The sequence below is a fragment of the Tamandua tetradactyla genome, chromosome 10 (assembly GCF_023851605.1).
Source record: "Tamandua tetradactyla isolate mTamTet1 chromosome 10, mTamTet1.pri, whole genome shotgun sequence".
Classification (NCBI taxonomy): domain Eukaryota; kingdom Metazoa; phylum Chordata; class Mammalia; order Pilosa; family Myrmecophagidae; genus Tamandua; species Tamandua tetradactyla.
The window spans coordinates 16,122,747-16,142,129 of NC_135336.1; the positions used below are offsets into that span (position 1 = coordinate 16,122,747).

Here is a 19,383-nt window from a genome sequence, read left to right on the forward strand (position 1 = left end):
GTCTTCAAGAATCAAGGCTACCGGGACACAGCTCAACAGTTTCAGGTAATTCCCTCTAGCCACTCCAACACACTATAAACGAAAAAGGTATCTCTACATAATACATAGGAATAACCTCCAGGATAACCTCTTGACTCCGTTTGAAATCTCTCAGCCACTGAACTTTATTTTGACTTGTTTCTCTCTTTCCCCATTTGTCAAGAAGTCTTTTTCAATCCCATGATGCTGGGTCCTGGCTCATTCTGGGAGTTCTTGCCAGGAAGATTTATACCCCTGGGAGTCATGCCCCATGTAGCGGGCAGGGCAGTGAGTTCAGCTGCTGAGTTAGCTTAGAGAGAGAGAGGCCACATCTGAGCAACAAAACAGGTTCTCTGGGGGTAACGCTTAGGCATAATTATAAGCAGGCTGAGCTTCTCCTTTGTAAGAATAAGCTTTATAGGGTCAAAGCCCAAGCCTAGGGCTCAGCCTATTCAGTTGGTTGTCCCCAGTGCTTGTGAGAATATCAGGAATTCCCCAGATGGGGAAGTTGAATATTTCCTCATTTCTCCCCAGTGTCCCAAATTATTTTTTTATTCTCTGGCCAAATTAGGGATAGGGCGGTACAATGGTGACTCAGTGACAATGGTGGCTCAGTGGCTGAGTTCTCACCTACCATGCTGGAGACCCGGGTTCGATTCCCAGTGCCTGCCCATGCCAAAAAAAAAAAAAAAAAAAAAAAAATTACTCCGGAACATATCAGGGCATCACACTAATCTGGACAAACCAAAAGGATCTCAGGCCCTATTCAAGATTCCATGTACTTATGGTTTCAAATAAATTGATCATACAAGTTAAATTAGGTAATGTGCTACCCAATATAAATTTTGCACCAAAGAAACATCCCTTCCTTTGGTCTCACACAGAAGCTGATGTTTTAAAATACTGACCATATCATCCTTTACCCTGTATTCTGATTTACCTTAGTCCTACCCAAATCAGCTTCATTCATATCTCTAGTTGAAGTCTGATCACTTTTATAAATGACTTCTTAAAATTCTAATAGTGCTTATTCAAAATCCAAGTTTGTGCTTTCAGCCTAAAAAAGATAATCACACTGAGGAGCCCTACCCAAATTATTCCTAGTTTTTTTTTTTATTTGTTAGCATTTATTTCATCTGTATATAAAAGCAACTTTTTAGAGTTCACAAGCTGATTTCTATAAATGCACAAATTCACAATCTTTGGAATGATAAAGATAGAACTGTTGCAGAATGTCATAAATTATGATCTTTATTATGACATTATTTTAGATTAAGATATTTTCCTTCATCTTATTCAATACTATTTTACAGGAAGACTGATAGTGCAATGAAAAAACAACTATTGATTTATGTAAGATAAATAAAGAAAACATCAAAAGCTTCTTTTAAATAAGTTCTTTTGATGACAAAGAGGTGGCCAAAACTAGCTTACCATGGTTATAAAATTATTTGTAGTAAATCAAAGTCAATATGAATAGAATGCATGATTAGCCTATGATGTTGCTGCTAACATGAATGGAAAGGTAATAGAGTTGCAGCTAAGTCTAAGAAGAACCAAGACAATTTTTCACCATGAATTCAGGTCATGCCCCACTCTATATTTAGTCATTTGAGGCCTGTTGAGAAATAAAGGATGTCACACTTCTCTTATGAATTCTTTGTTTTCCACTATTCAGGTATCTATGAAAATACTGGCAATATAAAAACATTTATAAATGTAATTGAAAGTGTAACACAGGGAAGCTACCTATTTTTTTTAAACCTGTAGAACTGGACATCATAGGTCATTATCAGCAGTGAGGAACCTCCAGTGATTATTGAAAGATTCCCAAATTTCTTAATTGGCTCTTTTTTTTTTTTTTTTACATTTTTATTGATAGAACTTAACATACTAACACACAAACATTCTTAGCATACAAACATTTCATACATGGTATACAGTCAATAGCTCACAATATCATCACATAGTGTGCATTCATCACCATGATTTTGAACATTTGCATCACTCAGAAAAAGAAAGAAAAAGAAAAAAGAAAAACTCACACAGACGATATCCCTTTCCCCTCCCTCTCATTGACCACTAGTACCAAATTGTTCTTTGAACAGATACTTTCGGTCACCGGAGGGCTGAAGAGGCTATCTCATGTAAGGAGATTTCAGCACAATTCTTAATACTTTAGTAAGGGATCCTACAACTCTGCCAATAACATGAGTTCTTCAAAAGCAGAAAGGCAAATTTGGTTACACTTAGAAATTTATCTTTAGCAAAGATTACTAAATTTTTCTCTTCTCTCTGTTTCATAGAGGAAGATTGATTCTCCCTGAAATGCCAGTAGTATTCTTCCATCATGGAAAAGTGATCATTGTCCTTTGATATTTGTGTGCTGATGCTGTTTGGGAGCTCTTCTGTTTACATTACACATCTGTCAACTCAGGGGGTGGGACTAGATGGTGGCTAAGGGCCCTTCCAGGTTGAATGTCCCATGTATCTATGAATCCTCAAAGATTCTTGTCAGGATAAAGGAAGGAGAGAAGGAAGCAGAGTGTTTTAAAAATATACCTTTACATTAAAAAACCCAACTCATTTAGACATACCATATAACAAGGGTGTGGATATTCATTTCTTTGCGTTCAAAGGCTATATATCTGTTTACATCAAAATTGCTTTCATTGTTAAAGACATTCAAATATGTGATAAATACATAACAGACTATCCCATGACTTGTGCTTTGTTATATCTTATTCTTTATACTTTCTCAGACTCTCTCTTCACCCTCTTTCTCTTTTCTTCTGTCTCTGTTTCTGCCCCCCTCACACATTTACATTGTTGTTGTTTTATTAAAAAACAAAGCAAACAATGAACTAATGATCAATCCCAGTTCTATTACCAGCAAGCCGTGGTGTCCTAGACGAGGTTATTTTCTTCTTCTTCAGTGTTCTCTTCTGCAAAGTAGGAGATCATAACCAATAAATTTATGCCATAAGATGCTGTGAAACTAAAATGAGTTAAATTTGTCCTTTGAACAATGTTTGAAGGACTATACCAGTATAAAGTATGACTTTATAAGGGCGTAAATGAGAGGCGGTTAGTATTTCTACACCCACATGGGAGCCCATTAATTTACAATATAGAAATTTGAGGATGGATCTCTCATTATAAAGCAGGAGTTCAGTACCCAACCACCAAAGGCTAGAAGTTAGCAAGAAAGAAGTGTATCATATCCTCTTTTCTCCTTTTCCTCTTCCACCACCTCTTTGTTTTTAAGGCAGGACTAGGATGACATTGACAGCTCATTTATCTATTTGCTATTAGACCGTGGATCCTTAGCAGGACTTGGAACTTAAAATTTTTCCCCATTGCCTACTAAGTGAACATATTTGAACAATGAATGGCTTTGAGGGAGAAGGGTAAATTTCCCTCCCTCTTTCTCCTGAATTCTGAAGAGATTCTATTCTTAGGCTACATTTCTTCTTATCATTACATTCACAGTTCATCAATGACGTATTGATAATAGCATGTATGCCATCATTCATTTTCACTATTTTGAAAACCCCATCTCTTTATTTAAGCTTCTTGCTTTTAGGATCCCCGTTTCACTCTTCTGTCCTATTTTCTTTATGCAATATTGCTGTTACTCAAGCTCCCATGATGCTTGATCCAGAAGAGCATAACGATCTGCTGCCAATATACCAACCTATCCAGTTGTCCAAAATCACAGTGGAAAGAGTCCTGACTGGGGCTTAAGAGACTTGAGTTCTGGGGCTGCTCTGTCACAACCCTGTATGTCTTTGGGAAAGTTGCTTTCCCTCACAATTTCTTTATTTAAAATAAGAGTGGGTCTACATGAGCTCTAAAGTCATTGGGTTTTCCTGACAAGTTAGGATTCCAAGGTGCAATCCGAAAGTAAAACCCAGTGGTCAGTATACCTGTGAACAGCTGTTACAGTTACAGTACAGAAGGTTCCCTAGACTTCCCTTAATGATCCCATGAACACAGCTTCAGTGAAAGGTTGCTAGGTTTACTTGGAAGAGTCTTTGGTTTTGAAAGACAGGCTCTCCAGGTTTCTAGTCCTGTCACCAGCTCTGGTGACCCTGAGCAAATCCTCTCTGAATCTCAGAGAAGGGAGGTTCCTGTTATCCAGAGGAAGCTCGAAGACCTCGGTAACAACTTGAAGAGTTTTTTGCGATTCCCTTTCTTCAGCTCAGGCGGTTCAGCCTTCCCTCTGTTTCCTTCTGAGGTGTGTGCGAAACTTAAACCAGCCTTGCAGGCTGAGGCTGGCTCATTCTCTGAGGAGGTGGCTACAGGTGAGCTCTTAAAGGGGCTGGCGGAGCTTGGGTAATACCTGAGACTAGCGACTGGGCAGGGAAGCTGGCATGGAGGAAGTGAGAGAGTGAGCGAATGAATGAACGCATCTTCTCTACTTACCCTTAAATGCAGTCATACTTAGATGTAAACGTCCTCTGCTAAAACTCTCAAACTTTAATCGTATTTACCGATCTCCCTGTTTTGCAGCCTCTTCTTTAATTAAAAGCCTCCAAACTCTGCGGGGCGAAGAGCAACAGAAAAAAAAACAGTACAAAGTGGAGCAGTGTAAAGGTGGCACCCCGCCCTAACTCCTCCCCCCCATTCCGCTTCTAGTTCCCTCCCTTTCCCGCCCCCTAACATGGGTGGCACAGTCTGCTCCACCCCGAATAGGGATCCATCCTGCGGGGCGCCAGGCACTCTTATGTCGTGGAGTTGGAAACAGCACGTGTTTGGTGAGGTTAAGGGGTGTCTGGGAATGTGTGCCCAGGATCAGGTGTGAAGTCACGTCTTTCTTTAACGCCCCGACCCTTTCGGGCCTGACAACGACATTAGCTCAGAAACCGCGGGGCGCACCGGTGGGCTAGGGAGAAGTAAAGGCGAGCTCTTTCAAGGCCACCTAGACCACCTGTAGAGCCTGTACGTCAACTCCCTCGTCCTTAGCACCACTTCGGAGCCCGCCCCTTTACATGAGTAAGCCCACTCGAGACGCTCTCGGCGACCCCTTCGCGCTCCGCAGCTCCCTCCCCGCTCTCCTCCCCCTCCAACCCAAAGGTAGCAGCGCTGAGAGCCCAGAGCTCGGCGCGAGCCGCCTCCTCACTTCCCATTGGCTGAGAGCGCCGGGAGAGCAGTCACGTGGGGGCGCAGCAGTCCGGCTCCGAGGCCGCCATCTTGGCGGAAAGTTTGGGGGGAGAGAGATTGGGGGCGCGGAAAGAGCCGAGTTTCCGGGGGTGGGGCGGCCGGGAGAGGTGAGGGCGTGGGGGCTAGCAGGCCGCGGCGACTGAGGACGCGGCGTCTGCGGCCGAGGAGGAGGAAGAGGCTGCGGGAGTGCGGCCGCAGGCGGGAGCTCTTATCCTGTCCCCTCACCCCCTCACCTTAGCGACTGGAGACCCGGGCGGGGCGGGGGAACGTGGAGCCGGGCAGGGCTGGGGAGCCTCCTGGAGTCCAACTAGAGCGAACCCCGGCTCCGAGCGCACACCGCTCGCAGGAACTTTGTGGCCGCGCCGCAGGTGTGGGGTACAGCGGAGGCGTGCATGTGGGGCGTGAGGACGTCGCGGAGAGCGGCAGCTGCCCCGTCCGGCCCCCACTGGAGTAGCCCAGAGGAAACGGGCAAGGAGAAAGGCAAGTGAGAGCTTGGGGGCCCCAGCGGGGCGGGGTGATCAGCCCAGCTGGTCCCTTACTGGAGCGCTCCTTGGCCGCTGCTAGCTCAGGGGCCAACAAGGGTCGGAGCGCTTCTTGACCCCAAGTAGTAGATGGGGAGGCTGGATACTTTTGCCTAGTTGGGAGTGTTAATGGCCCCACGTCTAGGCATTTAGTGCTCTTTGGAGAGGGAGAAGCTTTAGAGAAGAATTTCGAAGAATGCACTTCTTTCTGCTCTTAATATGCAGTGGTACCTAGGATTGACACCGCAGGGTTTTGAGGTTCTTCCTTTCATTTGGGAAAACTTTGCAAGGTAGGCTTCTCAGATGGGGCTGGGAGGTTTTCGATTTAAGGGAAAGTGGTGGCTTAACCACGATTACTTTCTTTCTTTTTTTCCTTTCTGTTTTGTGTTTTTAAAGGTGCGTGCCCTCTTCCTGATTCTGGAGAACAATGCCGGTCCGGAAGCAAGGTGAGAATTTATTTCTGAACTCTCTTTTGGAGTGTCACCTTTCCGTATAGCTGTTTTGTGATTGCTGTGTTTTAAAAATGTTTGTGTAAGTTTGGTGAGACAGTACCGTCCTAGCTTTACTACTTGGGAAATCTAAGCTCACATCACTTCAGGAGATGGGAACACCTAAATGTTAAACTTTCTTCCTTGATATCTCTCTAAGCCATTAGAAAGGCAATAAATCCACCCCCTTAACTCTCCACAAAAATCTGCTTGCCATTCTTACTAAACGCTGTTTTTTGAGTGATTGTGAGATACTGATTAAGTACTAGTATTTTGAAGCATTTAAGATTTGGATTATGACAAATTGTGGATAATCTGCTTTTGTAAATCAGATAATCTGAAACTGTTGGTAATATTTTGATCAGATCTTTTACTGGGGCGGGTTACCAGTACACATTTATTACAGACTGCTCATCTTCACCTTTTTCCTATTGTGGAATAACATCTGTTTAAAAATTTTCCCGTCCTTCCAGGGAATATATGTCTACATGTACATAGTAAAGATTAACCTGGAGGATTCTGGGAACAGTTTGGATGTCTTGCAGAATCATTTGTCTGCATAGCTAGTGTGTAATAATTTCTTGTAAATATACAATTTTAACCAGGCTCTTTTTTTCTCTCAGATACCCAGAGAGCATTGCACCTTTTGGAAGACTATCGCTCGAAACTAAGCCAAACTGAGGACAGACAGCTCAGAAGTTCTATAGAGCGAGTTATTAACATATTTCAGAGCAACCTCTTTCAGGCTTTAATAGGTGGGAATTAAAAGTTTATTTATGACTATGTTATGTCTTAAAGCTTCTCTGAATTCAGTTATTTGAAACCAAAGAGAATGATATACTTGATTATCTATCAGACATTCAACAACTTGAACATCTTCAATGAGTTGTATATTTTTGATACACCAGTATCCTTTCCAAAAAATCTAATAACCAAAAATATTTCAACATGATTATTTTAGAGGCCTTTGATAACAAGGTTTATCTTTATTAAATGATGGAGAATTTGCGAATGTGTTTCAGGACCCAAAAGGTAGTTAGCTTTGTTCTGTATTTGACTTACATTTCTCTGGAGTCCTTGAAAATGTTTGAAGGGTTGTGTTATATTTAAGAACATTCATTTCCTTAATGTAGACATCAGTTTAAACTTTGTATTCATAGAGTCAGAAAATGGAAAATGATCTTAAAGGTGATCTTGTCTAACGATCATTAAATAATCTCTAAACCTCATTTTACAGAGAAGAAAATTGTGACAGAGTTTTAGTAAGTGTAACTTAAATTTGAGGTAGTGCATTGTTTCAAAGGAGAACTGGCCAGTAGTCAAGGGTCTTGAGTTCTATTTCTGATGTTACCATTAACTGAATGATCTTATGCAAGTCACTTAACCTTTTCTAGGCCAAAATTAGCTGTAGAATGCAGATGGTAAAGTAGAATGTGGTTTTTAAGCCTTTTTTTTTTTTTAAAGCGGCTAGATCCTTTTTAAAAACAAAATTTTTCGTTTCTTGACCAGTCCCTGATATATAGAACAAAGTGCTCTGTCTTTGACCCTCTCTTCTAGGTATCTTGAAAAGTTTGCAAATTATTTAACTGGAGAAGATTTATCCTTTCTAATTCTAAGAATAAATTTTTTTTTAAAATAATTAGTCACTGACTAGATAACTTTTAAATAAGATATAATACATCATTGCATTACTTTTATTTTCTCCTAATTCCCAATTAGAGGTGGCTTTATATTTATCTATTGGCAGAGTAATTGTTGGTGTGATTTGAAGAACTGCTTTCAAGTCAGTGTATCCTGTCAAATAACTCATTGGTAAATAGTTGCTCTGTACTAAGTATGCTTTAGAATAAAAATGATTTTTAAGAAGACCTCAGTACACTTGAGCACTTTTTAAAATTTAGCTTTATTATAGACTTTTAAAAACATATGCAAGAAAGAGAAAACAATATAATGAGCTCCATGTACTTGTCCATCCATCTTCAGAAGTTATCAACATTTTGCCATTTTGATGGACTTTTTTTTACATTTGAGTTTCTCAGCTCAGAGTTTTGAGGTCCAGATGGATAACCAAATTTTATTTCTCTGACCAAAACAGCAAAAATGGAAGGGAAAAAACATTTTCTCAGTTATTTGGTTTTCTAAATCAACTTTAAACTTAGGAATGTTTTATTTAGTAGGGGCACTGTTTGTTAGTTTAGGAGAAACTAATGTGACTTGTATATCCTGGTATATATTTATGGCCATCCTTCTGTGTTTGAAGGCTGTAACTTAAGAAAATTAATTATTACTGAGGTAATTAAACAGAATTCATACTTCTTAGATTTCTCCCTACATTGAGGTGGATTGACAATGTTTGGAGGGATTTTTGATATCTTCTGCCTTGCTTGTTCTATGTTTTGAATGTGTTTATTCAGTTTTTCTTATGCAAATTAAAGTTTAATAGAGTTAGTTTTCCAATTATTAAGTTTACCTTTGTGAACCTTATTTGTCCTGTACAATTTCATTGGCTGTAAATTTACTTTGGTATTTAGATTTATTTATAATTTAATGTATATAGAATGTACTATCAGATTATTACCTTGGTGTAAGAAAGGTAATAAACTCTAGGAGTTTTGAAACGGGTAAATTTAGTAGAGTGTTTTTGTTTCATACTGTAAATGGATTAATTGTTGACACTGAATTAATAAATACGTTTTCTTATGTTTGCTGAAATTGGGTTAATTTATTACTTTTTATTACTTTTCTCAGTTTTTGAAAATCTTTAGGCCAATAGATTTTCGTTTTGCTTTGCACCTCCACCACTGTCTTTGAACCAGTGTCATAAAGTACTTTAATACCTGTGAATTTCCCTAAGCTAAATCACAGTACATTATATCTAATATTTACTGAAAAATCCTGAATTATCTGTTTATTTCATCAATAGGTGGTGCTCTGTCCTTTGAGCTTGATACCTGTGGACCATTGGATTAAAGGAGATGTAAATCTTGACCCACATGATTTGAAAGTCATTTAGTGCTTATATTCTCGACCTTCCGAGTTTAGAAATTATTTGATACTTAGGGTGTAGTGAATTATCTAGTTACTTGCTTAGAAGCTGAGTTTCTTTGGACTTGAAATCTGCATTGATTATTTCTTGATTGATTCTCGGGACCAGTGGCTTGTATTGAGTATTCTGATGCATTTAAAAAAAGTTTGCGGGCAGTGCAGTGGTTGCTCAGTGGCAGAGTTCTCACCTGCCATGCGGGAGACTCAGGTTCAGTTCCTGGTGCCTGCCCAGGCAGAAAAAAAAGAGTCTGCAGTGGGATTCTAGGCTTTTGATGTTATAGGAATACTGATTTTTTCCCTTTATGTAAGAGCTGATACAAGGTTCCTGGTGCCTTGGGATCATTCTGAGGGACAAGCAAACATACTGTATTCAAGACACCAGTGTTTTAATATCTCTGAAATTGGGACCCATCTTATAATTGATGTATGTCATTGTTTAATTGGCAGTGTTTCTGCATTCCTAGTAGCACATGAATCATGATGCTTCTTATGATTGATAATGTTCTTGATTCAATGAAATATGGGAATTGTTCTAGCTCTGATACTTGGCATTATCCTTGAAAGGTGGCTTGCAGATTTAAAAATTGTTGAAAGCAGAAACATTTTTAACAATTTAAGAGTTTTAACTATAAACAGTAAATTGTTTCTTTGGAGCTGAATTTTGAAAGTTGTATCTTAAAATCCATGTGCTGCACATTTGTTTCAAATTTATTCCAAAATGTTTTGGTGATCTTTTTGCATACATGAGAGATAAAGTTTGCCTAATTCTAATAGTGGGTTTGGGTGAGAGCCATTTGAAAACTTAATATATTTGATTTTGTATTTCCATTTTTTACACTTACATTTGAAAATTCTGTGAGTGAAACAAACTGTATACAATTTGATTACAGTGGGTCCATAGAGAGGTTTTGAGGTCATTCGTGATTCTAAGGTCTCTCTGGGATACAGGGCTACTTTGGTAATCCCTAGAGATTTCATATTAGGCTAGACCCTGGAGGCTACTTTTTATGGGATCATAACTCATTTGTTTTCCTTGTGCACAGGAGAAAAACCTGGGCTCAAGATTCAGCTGGTTTTAGAGTCTTGAGTATGTTGTTACATGATTTGCTACATTTGACTTTGAGAAGCTGCTCCTACACTTTTGATATTTATTGTTTTCTGTTTATTTTTCGAAGGTGATTCACTACCTCCTCAATTTGTGCTTTAGTTTAAGTAAAGTTACTCTTCTGACCTGGCAAGTTATAGCTTTTTTGTCTTTATCCAATTAAAGCTTTTGTTTGTTTTCAAAACAACTTCTATTCAGGGGCTGACTAGTTTTATCATTATTTTTCTCACATTTCCTATTTCAATACAAATCGACCTTCATTTAGAAGATCAAATGGTTTTAGAGATGAAACTTAAAATGAATTGTTGCTTTTCTTTACTGTACTGGCTGGGGAAAGAGACTGTAATAATCGTATATTGTATCTGCAATAAATCAAGCTTTTTTTCTTTGCAAACTTATTTCAATACTATGTTTTAATTTAGTTCTGCAGATATTTCAAAAGGAAGGTGAGCAATGTTATAATACTATCCATTCTGAGATTTTTAGCTCCCGGTTCATTTGTTGCTACTATATAAATTTTAATAGTTTTAGTAGCCCTTATAAAGTGGTAAAGAATGTTTAAATTTTTAGGTATTGGCTTTCAAAAGTATGATTCATTTTTAGATCTATGTAAGAAGTAATAATAGTTAACACTTACTGAGTACTTTCTATGTGTTAATACAAGTACTTTTGTGGATTGCCTCATTTAGTCCTCGTAATCCTCCGATGTGTATATTTGTGAATTTCATGATTATACCTACAGATTAGAAAACTAGCCACTGAGTAGTTATATATCTTGCCAAGGATACTCAGATACTAAATTGTAGAGCTGAAATTGAATTCACCTAATATGAATCCAAAGTCTTTTCTCGCCTTTGACCATTAAGGATGTTTGTTAGTTTTTTTCAGAGTTGAATTTTAATATGATAAAGAACACTAATAACAAGCGTCATTAGGACAGTTGTTGATCTGTGTGGTCACTGTTTTCTTTTTAATAATTGTTACTTTGGGGCAGGCCACGGTGGCTCAGCAGTTAAGAATGCTTGCCTGCCATGCCTGAGGACCCGGGTTTGATTCCCGGTGCCTGCCCATGTTAAAAAAAAAAAAAAATTGTTACTTTGAAGCAGAATATTTATAATGATGGAACATATATTTACACATTTTGAAAAATGTATTTACTTAGTGAGTACTCATGTTTGAGAACTTCCAGATATGATGGTAAAATGTCAAGATTTTTAGGTTTTTGCTTATTATTTGTCATGATGCTACATTTTGGTCTGTTGCTGATTTCTTTGTGTGTGTGTGTGTGTGTATTTGTGTGTAACTTCGTAAGCTAGGTTTGAGAAAGGAAAACAGTTATAGCATGATCTGGATCAGACTGTTGGCTAAAACTATTAACTTTTTTGATTGGCTGTTTTGATTGAATTGAATATTTATTTGCTAATAGTTTCGTTTACTACTGCTTTGAAAAAGTGCTTTGATTGTGTTAAATCTGGTTGAATTATCTTTAAATTCCTGTAATCAGAGTTGTAAAAGCATCTGTAAATATTTCTTATAGTCCAAGTCATTTCATCTATATAGTTTCAAACTTTTCTTCTAGTCCAAGATCCCATCTAGTACCAGGTATTGCATTTATTTGTCATGTCTCTGTAGTCTTCTTTAATCTACAAACATTTTTATAGCCTTTTTTTTTTGTCTTTTATAACATGGACATTTTTGAAGAATATAGTTCTTCAGAACTGTATTTCAGAGAACCCTTATTTTATTTCATTTTTTATATATAACATTTCACCTTTTGGATTATCTGATGTTTGCTTGTGATTAGATTTAGGCTATGTATTCGTGGCTAGGATGCAAGTCATCTGGAGGCATGTAATATCATCTGTCCTTTATTGGTAATGTTAATTTTTGATCACCTGGTTAAGTTGTTTTCTGGTTTCTCTACTCTATAAGTTATTGTCTTATCCCTTGCAACTTAGGAACATTATGTAGCAGGGACACTTTAACACCATGCACATATCTTGCTCCTTAGCCAAATTTCCATCTAGACTCAGCATTCATTGATAATTCTTGCCTGAACCAGTTTTACTATGGTTGTTGTAAAAATCACAGTTTTCTAACTGCAGCACTCCTCTGCATTGTCTAATTAACACTGGTATTTTACTGTGGTCAGGAGTCTTCCTCCTCCATTTGTCTGTCTGTGTATCAATCTGTCTATCTATCCGTGATCGACCTGGAGATTCCTTTTTTTTTTTTTAATGTTCAGGCTTTATTACCATTAATTATTACCATATTGCCATTAATTATTAGTTATTTCATGAATCAGATTGTCTCAGATATAGCTAGTGGGAGCCGTTTCGTGTTTCCTCGTGTGTTTTTGTGACATGTCCCCATATTTTGGTATAACAAGATTTTGCAGGGGCATTTTGTACTTACCCTGTCACAGCCCAGGAATCATCCCTTTCTCTAAGAAACTGTTTCGTACATACAATTTAATTATAGTCAAATTATATCTTAAGTGTTGAAATAACTTATTTTTTGGACAGTGGCTTGATATTTTTCCTGTTTTTAGTGTGGAAAACATGGGTTGTTTGTAATATGTACTTTAAATATTGTGGGGTATTCTTTTTTCTTTGGAGATCAAAAATAGCTTTTTAAATTTATACTGGTTTTGAAGAAAGCAAAATATCCGTGCCTGAGTAGATTTGACTAGTATTTTATATCTTAGCGTTTAATATCATTGTGCTTACTTTCAGCCTATAAATTGAAATAGATTTTTCGCTTCTGAAATGGCAGGGTTACATTTCAGTCCTTTTTACCTTTCTAGTTGTTTTCCCTCCTACCCTCCAAAATGGCACTTATTATAAATAATAATGCACCATGTAAAACATTTAAAATCAGTTAAATATTCTTTATATGGAGTATCATAAGCAAGAAAATTCTTGTACCAGAGATAAGCTCCCATTTCATCCACTGGGGTAAATATCCCTCTAGAATGTTATTCTGTCTGTATGCTCGCACTTTCTTTTGTAAAAACACAAAAACACAAGTAAAACATAGAATTGTTTCTGACATGAGAATAGATGTCTGAAATCTGCATATAAAGTGAACAATTATATCTGGTTAAAATTATCTTTGAAAATCCTTCAGGAATTTAACACTCTCTCTCATTGACTACAATACAATTGTTTTTCCTTTTGGTGGTAGAGTAGATAATAGTTTCTTCAGTTGAGCACCAGATGAAGTAGTTGGCTTCAGTTTAAGTGATCTCTTACACTAAAAACACATTGTTCTAGAATCACATTTAGCACAGTGAGATATAGAGGGACACTCACATTATGAGAGAACGTGAAAACAGACTGTCTGCGGAGACAGTCATTTCCCCTTTCATCTTTTATTTGTGGCACTCAGTTTTTGGGTAGACTGCAGATAAAATGGCTTGTATATATATTTTTTTGTATGTGGGGGCTGGGGATGCTGCAGTTGAATTTACTCGTGTATATGGTTTGATTTCTGTCTTATATCTCTTAGCTTTTTTCCCCACGTAGTTTATTAGTAGATGTCTTTTCATAGCAATGGATTTCTGATGACTTTACATTGTATAGATTTACTGTAGTTTTATTAATAATTTCCTAGGAGAATTTAGATTTATACTTTTTCTGAATTGTAGACAACATTCCATTTTTACATGCAAATTTATTCCACATCTTTTATTATATTCCTTGGACAAATTCCGATAAATGAATTGCTTGGTCAAAGGGCATGTGCATTTTAAGACTCTTGATGTAATTTGCTAAGTTAAAACTACCCTCAGAAATGTTATATTAATTTAATTTTTAAAGCACATTGTAGGAGAAATGACTAATTCACCATACCTTAACTAATACGAGTATTATCCATCTTGTAAATGTTTTCTGCTCTATGTGAAGTGTACCTCCAGTCATTTTGTTGTTTAATGTACATTTCTTTGATTAAAGAAATAACCAAATTTGCCCCCTTTTCTTAGAGATATAAAATCTACATTAGGCGTATTAACTCTGAGCCATGTAAGTTGCAAATAATTCCCTTTGTTTGTCTGTTTTTTTGGGGGTGGTGGTGCTGCGTGGTATGGGAATCAAACCTGGGTCACCCACATGAAAGGCGAGCATTCTACCACTGAACCACCCATACATCCTGTCATTTGTTTTTAAACTTTGATTTTTTTTAATCTTGACGTATTTTTTGTGGTTAGATTTGTCAGTATTTTTCTACCCCTAGTATGGTTGGAAAGGCCTTCCTGTCTCTAAGATTCATAAAAACATTTACATATATTCAAATTCTTTTGTGGCTTCTTTTATAACATTTAAATCTTTAATACATTTGGGAATTATTTTGATATAAAGTTTGAGGTTGCATAATTTTTTTCCATCAAATATTCAATTATTTTCTCATAGATAATATTAAATTATTATATATTCTTGGGTCTGCATTTAGAGTTCCTGCTCTGATCCTTTATTAGTACTAATCCTTAGTTTGAGAAATGCTTCATGGTTTACAAGTTTTTCTGTTTAGAATGTTGTAAGTTGTCACCAAAAGCTAGACAACTTTTTTTTTTTGTCTATTTGACAAGGACATACCCCCCAGTTGAGGGTATTTCTGGATTTCTCTATATCCCTTACTCCCAGTGTTTGCACACTGAATCACAGCAAGAAAATGACAAAGGTAAATGAAAACTGAATTTTTTTCCCCCAAATGTGAGACAACTTTTTAAATTTGATTTTTGTTCTGGTAACATATGTACTACCTAGCATTCCCCATTTTATCCACTTTCAGTTGTACAGTTCAGTGGTGTTAACTACATTCATAGTGTTGTGCCACCAGCAGCAGTTGGAACTTTGACCTTATTAAGTCTAGGTACTTAATTTAACTTAGAGACTTCTGATGTATGTGATCTTAGAGACTTCCCAAGATTATATTTATATACACACACACTACATATGTTTCTGTTACATTGGACTTCTTGCCTGTCTTCAAGTTTAGTTTTTGAGAGTTTTTCTGGTATAGGTGTCGGAGTTCTGTGACTTTGTAACTTAGGTCTTTGTTCAGGGATGCCTTTCAGGGACCCAGTTTGGCCAGAACAAGGAAAGCAGTTGCAAACTATGAATGGAAAAAGAAGGAAAAGATTATAATAAGATTGTGATCCAGTAGGTTCCAACAAAATTTATATTTCGAATTGTAAATCAACTAAAATGTGGTTTTTCCCTAATACATGTCATAGCATTCCTTCATTGCTTGTTTCAGTGCATCATTGTTTTCAATGGAAATAAATTTTTTTCAGGACAGTAAATAAAAATGTAAAAGGTTATTTTAGTTATATGTCTGGTATATATATGGGTGCGCAATATAGATCTTCAGATGAGTATGGAATCTTGTCAAGTAAATGGCAGTCCTTTTGACTGCACCTGTGTGCTCCTGGTTTTTGTTTTTTTTTTCATAGTTGATTATATTAGAGTTGAATTGAAGTTACATGAGTCTCATAGGTATGCATACATTTATTGAACAACTGTCATTTTATACTGGATAGTTAGTCCCTGATTAAAAATAAAGTGATCGATGTGACTGTTGCTGTAGTAACTTTTTGGTATGCTTATGACTAGCCTTTACTATTGATATTATATTGATACACATATGAAGTGACTTAAATAAACCAGAATTGAAATACATTTTTATTGTCAAAGAGGTGGTTAATTTAATTTACAATTTTTTGTGTACATGTTTAGTTAATAGAAATTTTAAATAAACGTATGCTTAAGTTTCTGTAGCACCTTAAACTGTAGCCCTCAAATTTTTATAAAAATCTACCTTTTTAAGTTGCAGTAAATTAGAAACTTTTAACGGTTATATCGTTTCCCTCCTCCCAGTTTTCTCCATCTCCTAAAGATATTTTTGTTGTATCATATCTCACGTTTTAATTATTTTGTTCCTCTTCCCAAACCTATCCATTCTGTTAGTGTACATTAGTTAAATATGTGTTTGAAGTAAACTAAGTAGTTTAATTCTTTCACACTTTGTCATATAAATTTTTAGGAAATAGGAGAGCATGGTTGGTACTATACTAGAACTTACCATGTTTATTTTGTCTTCTATTTGACTTCTATTTTTGTAGCAACTTCTATTTTACTTTAGTCTAGGTACCTTATAGAACTCATTGTACACTCAAATTTAGAAAAATCTAAAGAAAAAGTAGAAAATAATCTTTTGGATTCCAGAATGCTGTTTTTATAGGATGATTTTTTTTTTTTTTTGCTGCTGAGAATGTGTATATTGACTTCAGGCCTTACACTTAGAGTTGCTTAATAAACTTGATCAGCCCATTGGTGGAAGAATCATGAGAGGTCATAGGGCTGTTGTTGTTAACTCAGGCTTGGTTTCTTAACCAGCTGCTTCCCTAGCTCCACTCCCCCTGGTCATAGTTGTTGATGTCCCAAGTGACACCCTGATTATTCTACTATGATAGAATGATTATCTTGTCACAGTAATAATCTATCCTCCTTTTTTCACTAAATCTTAATAGTTACGATAAGCTGGTGATTCTTTTCTGACATAAAAAATTTAGATTAATGATGAAGTCCAAGGACTGCTAATAAAATGGGAAATATAAAATACAAACCCTTTGGACTTACAAGAAAAGCTTAGTCATTTTATGCAGTTATTCCAGAGAGTGCCTTGCTCGATTAAGTGTGGTTTTAAAAACCTTAGCTAACATAGCTGAAGGGAATTGTTGTAATGGATAGATAGTTTCTGAAGATGTTATACTGTTACTCATCACTGTAGTCTTGAGGCATCCCGTAGTTGAAGAAATGAGGTGGACAAATGAAATAAAATATATGAACTATGGAACATGCCAAGATGGATTATGCGTCATGGTTAAAGATGATGAGTACTTATTTATTTAAGGAAAACGATAATAAATGTGGCAAACTATTGTAACAGACTTTACTGCACCATGTATGTATTAACAGAAATATTTCAGTACTTTTGCATTTGGCTATAGTTAGCCAAGTATATTAACTGATCTCTTTAAGTTGAATATTAACTGGCCATAGCTGCTACCCTGACACAACTAAGAAACAAGAGATTTCTAAATAGCTAAAATAGATTCTCCAAAACCCACAAGTTAAAGCCCATGCTCTTTACTCATTTAAGAGCCCCTCTCACCCTCATTCTAACTCAGTTTATTTTGACTTAATGCTGATGTAGTTAAAATGAGATGAATCTTTGGTTCCCTAGTCTGTAGAATGTCAGAAACTATAAATTAGAGGTCACTGTTTGATAGATAAATATAGGAGCTAGAGTCTAGGCTATTCAGTTGACAGTAGTAAGATGGTAGTAAACTTTTGGAAAATTCATTATGAAATACTTTATTCCTTGACATATTCTATAATAAAATGTTACTGTGTATGAATTATCTTAGCCTAGAACTTCATTGTGCTATATGGTAGCCACTAACCACATTGGCTATTTACATTTAAATTAGTTAAACATAATTAAAATTATAAATTCGGTTTCTCAGTCACATTACCCACATTTCAAGTGCTCAGTAGCTGTGTGCAAATAGCAACTACTATATGGGACAGTGTAGAGTTAGAACATTTCAGCCATCATAGAAAATTCTTTTGGACAGCACTGATCTAGGTTTTCATTAGTGATGTCATTGAAGGGTAATACAGCAGTGTTTTAGTTAATTGTAGAAAAAAAGATTACATAGAAATTTAAAGTGTGAAACGACTTACAGTAATTAAAAATATAATAAATCGTGGAGTGGTGTGGGCTACTTACCTTGAGATAATGGTAACTGCTTTAAATCCATTTAGGGCTCTTGGGGGGCATAATTATAATAGGAGCTGGTTTTTTCTTTGTAGGAAATTTCTATCTATATATTGGTAAATATATGGATATTGATATATAGGTAGATATCTCCAATGAGATAAATTTCCCCTATTGTTTTCAGAAAAGTAGTTCATGTTAAAATTTTCCTGATTGTCCTAAAATTTCTACCCCTTTTTTCCCTCAACATTCAAAGCTCAGACATTACAGTTGGTTGCTTTGTCTTTTTTTTTTTCAACTTTTTAATTATATAGTATAACATATACACAAAGCAAAGAAATAAAGTTTTCACAGCACTCTTCAACAAGTAGTTACAGGACAGATCCCAGAGTTATGGACTATTGTACTACTCTCAAATTTTTCCTTCTAGGTGCTCCAGAATATAGGAGGCTAGAAGGCTTAAATATATTTTTATCATCATTATCAACTTTTTTTACTTCTTTTTTGTGAAAAATAACACATATACAAAAAAGCTATAAATTTCAAAGAAAAGCACCACAATTAGTTGTAGAGCGTATTTCAGAGTTTGACGTGGGTTACAATTCCACAATTTTAGGTTTTTACTTCTAGCTGCTCTGAAATATTAGAGACTAGAAGAGGTGCCAATTTAATGATTCAATATTCATACTCATTTGTTAAATCCTGTCTCCACTGTATAATGCCACCATCACCTTTGATCTTTCCATCCCTCTCTTTAGAGGTGTTTGGGCTATGTCCATTTTAACTTTTTCGTATTGGGAGGGTCTGTTACTAATATGGGGTAGAGAGATGGAACTATCTGTTGTTCTGAAGAGCCTGGGCCCTCTAGGTTTCAGGACTTGTCTGGACCAGGGATGCAAATGGAGGTTGTAGATTTCTAGAAAGTTACTCTAGTACGTGGAACCTTGTGGAATTTTATATATTGCCCTAGGTGTCCTTTAGGATTGGCTGGAATGGTCCTGATTGGGGGTTGGCAGGTTATGACAGGTAACAAGGTCTAACTGAAGCTTGCATAAGAGCAATCTCCAGAGTAGCCTCTTGACTATTTGAACTCTCTCTGCCACTGATACTTTATTAGTTACACTTTTTTCCCCCTTTTGGTCAGGATGAAATTGTTGATCCCATGGTGCCACGACTGGATTCATCCCTGGGAGTCATCTCCCATGTTGTCAGGGAGACTTCCACCCCTGGATGTTATGTCCCATGTAGGGGGAAG

General features: G+C 36.6%; 1 protein-coding gene and 1 long non-coding RNA gene across 9 annotated transcripts in view; one reads left to right on the top strand and one right to left on the bottom strand.

The window, feature by feature from the left end:
• Positions 1-1,834: 1,834 nt before the first annotated feature.
• Positions 1,835-5,693, bottom strand: LOC143648243 (uncharacterized). Of its 2 annotated transcripts, none has more exons than XR_013158471.1 (2): positions 5,418-5,693; positions 1,835-4,562 (listed from the first exon to the last, which is right to left on the bottom strand). It is a non-coding gene; the product is annotated as an uncharacterized LOC143648243 (long non-coding RNA). The 2 variants fall into 2 exon arrangements; XR_013158472.1 differs by lacking the exon at positions 5,418-5,693 and adding an exon at positions 4,900-5,077.
• Positions 5,191-19,383, top strand: part of DLG1 (discs large MAGUK scaffold protein 1) — a 318,826-nt gene continuing 304,633 nt past the window's right edge. For 4 of the 7 annotated variants that reach the window (XM_077117938.1, XM_077117940.1, XM_077117941.1 and 1 more), the window contains exons 1-3: positions 5,191-5,664; positions 6,102-6,151; positions 6,817-6,948. In XM_077117938.1, coding sequence (XP_076974053.1) covers positions 6,133-6,151; positions 6,817-6,948 — 151 coding nt within the window. In that variant the 5' untranslated portion in view covers positions 5,191-5,664; positions 6,102-6,132. Of the gene's footprint in view, positions 5,665-5,852; positions 5,996-6,101; positions 6,152-6,816; positions 6,949-19,383 lie in introns of those variants that run through there. The other 3 variants (XM_077117942.1, XM_077117944.1, XM_077117939.1) reach the window with 2 other exon arrangements.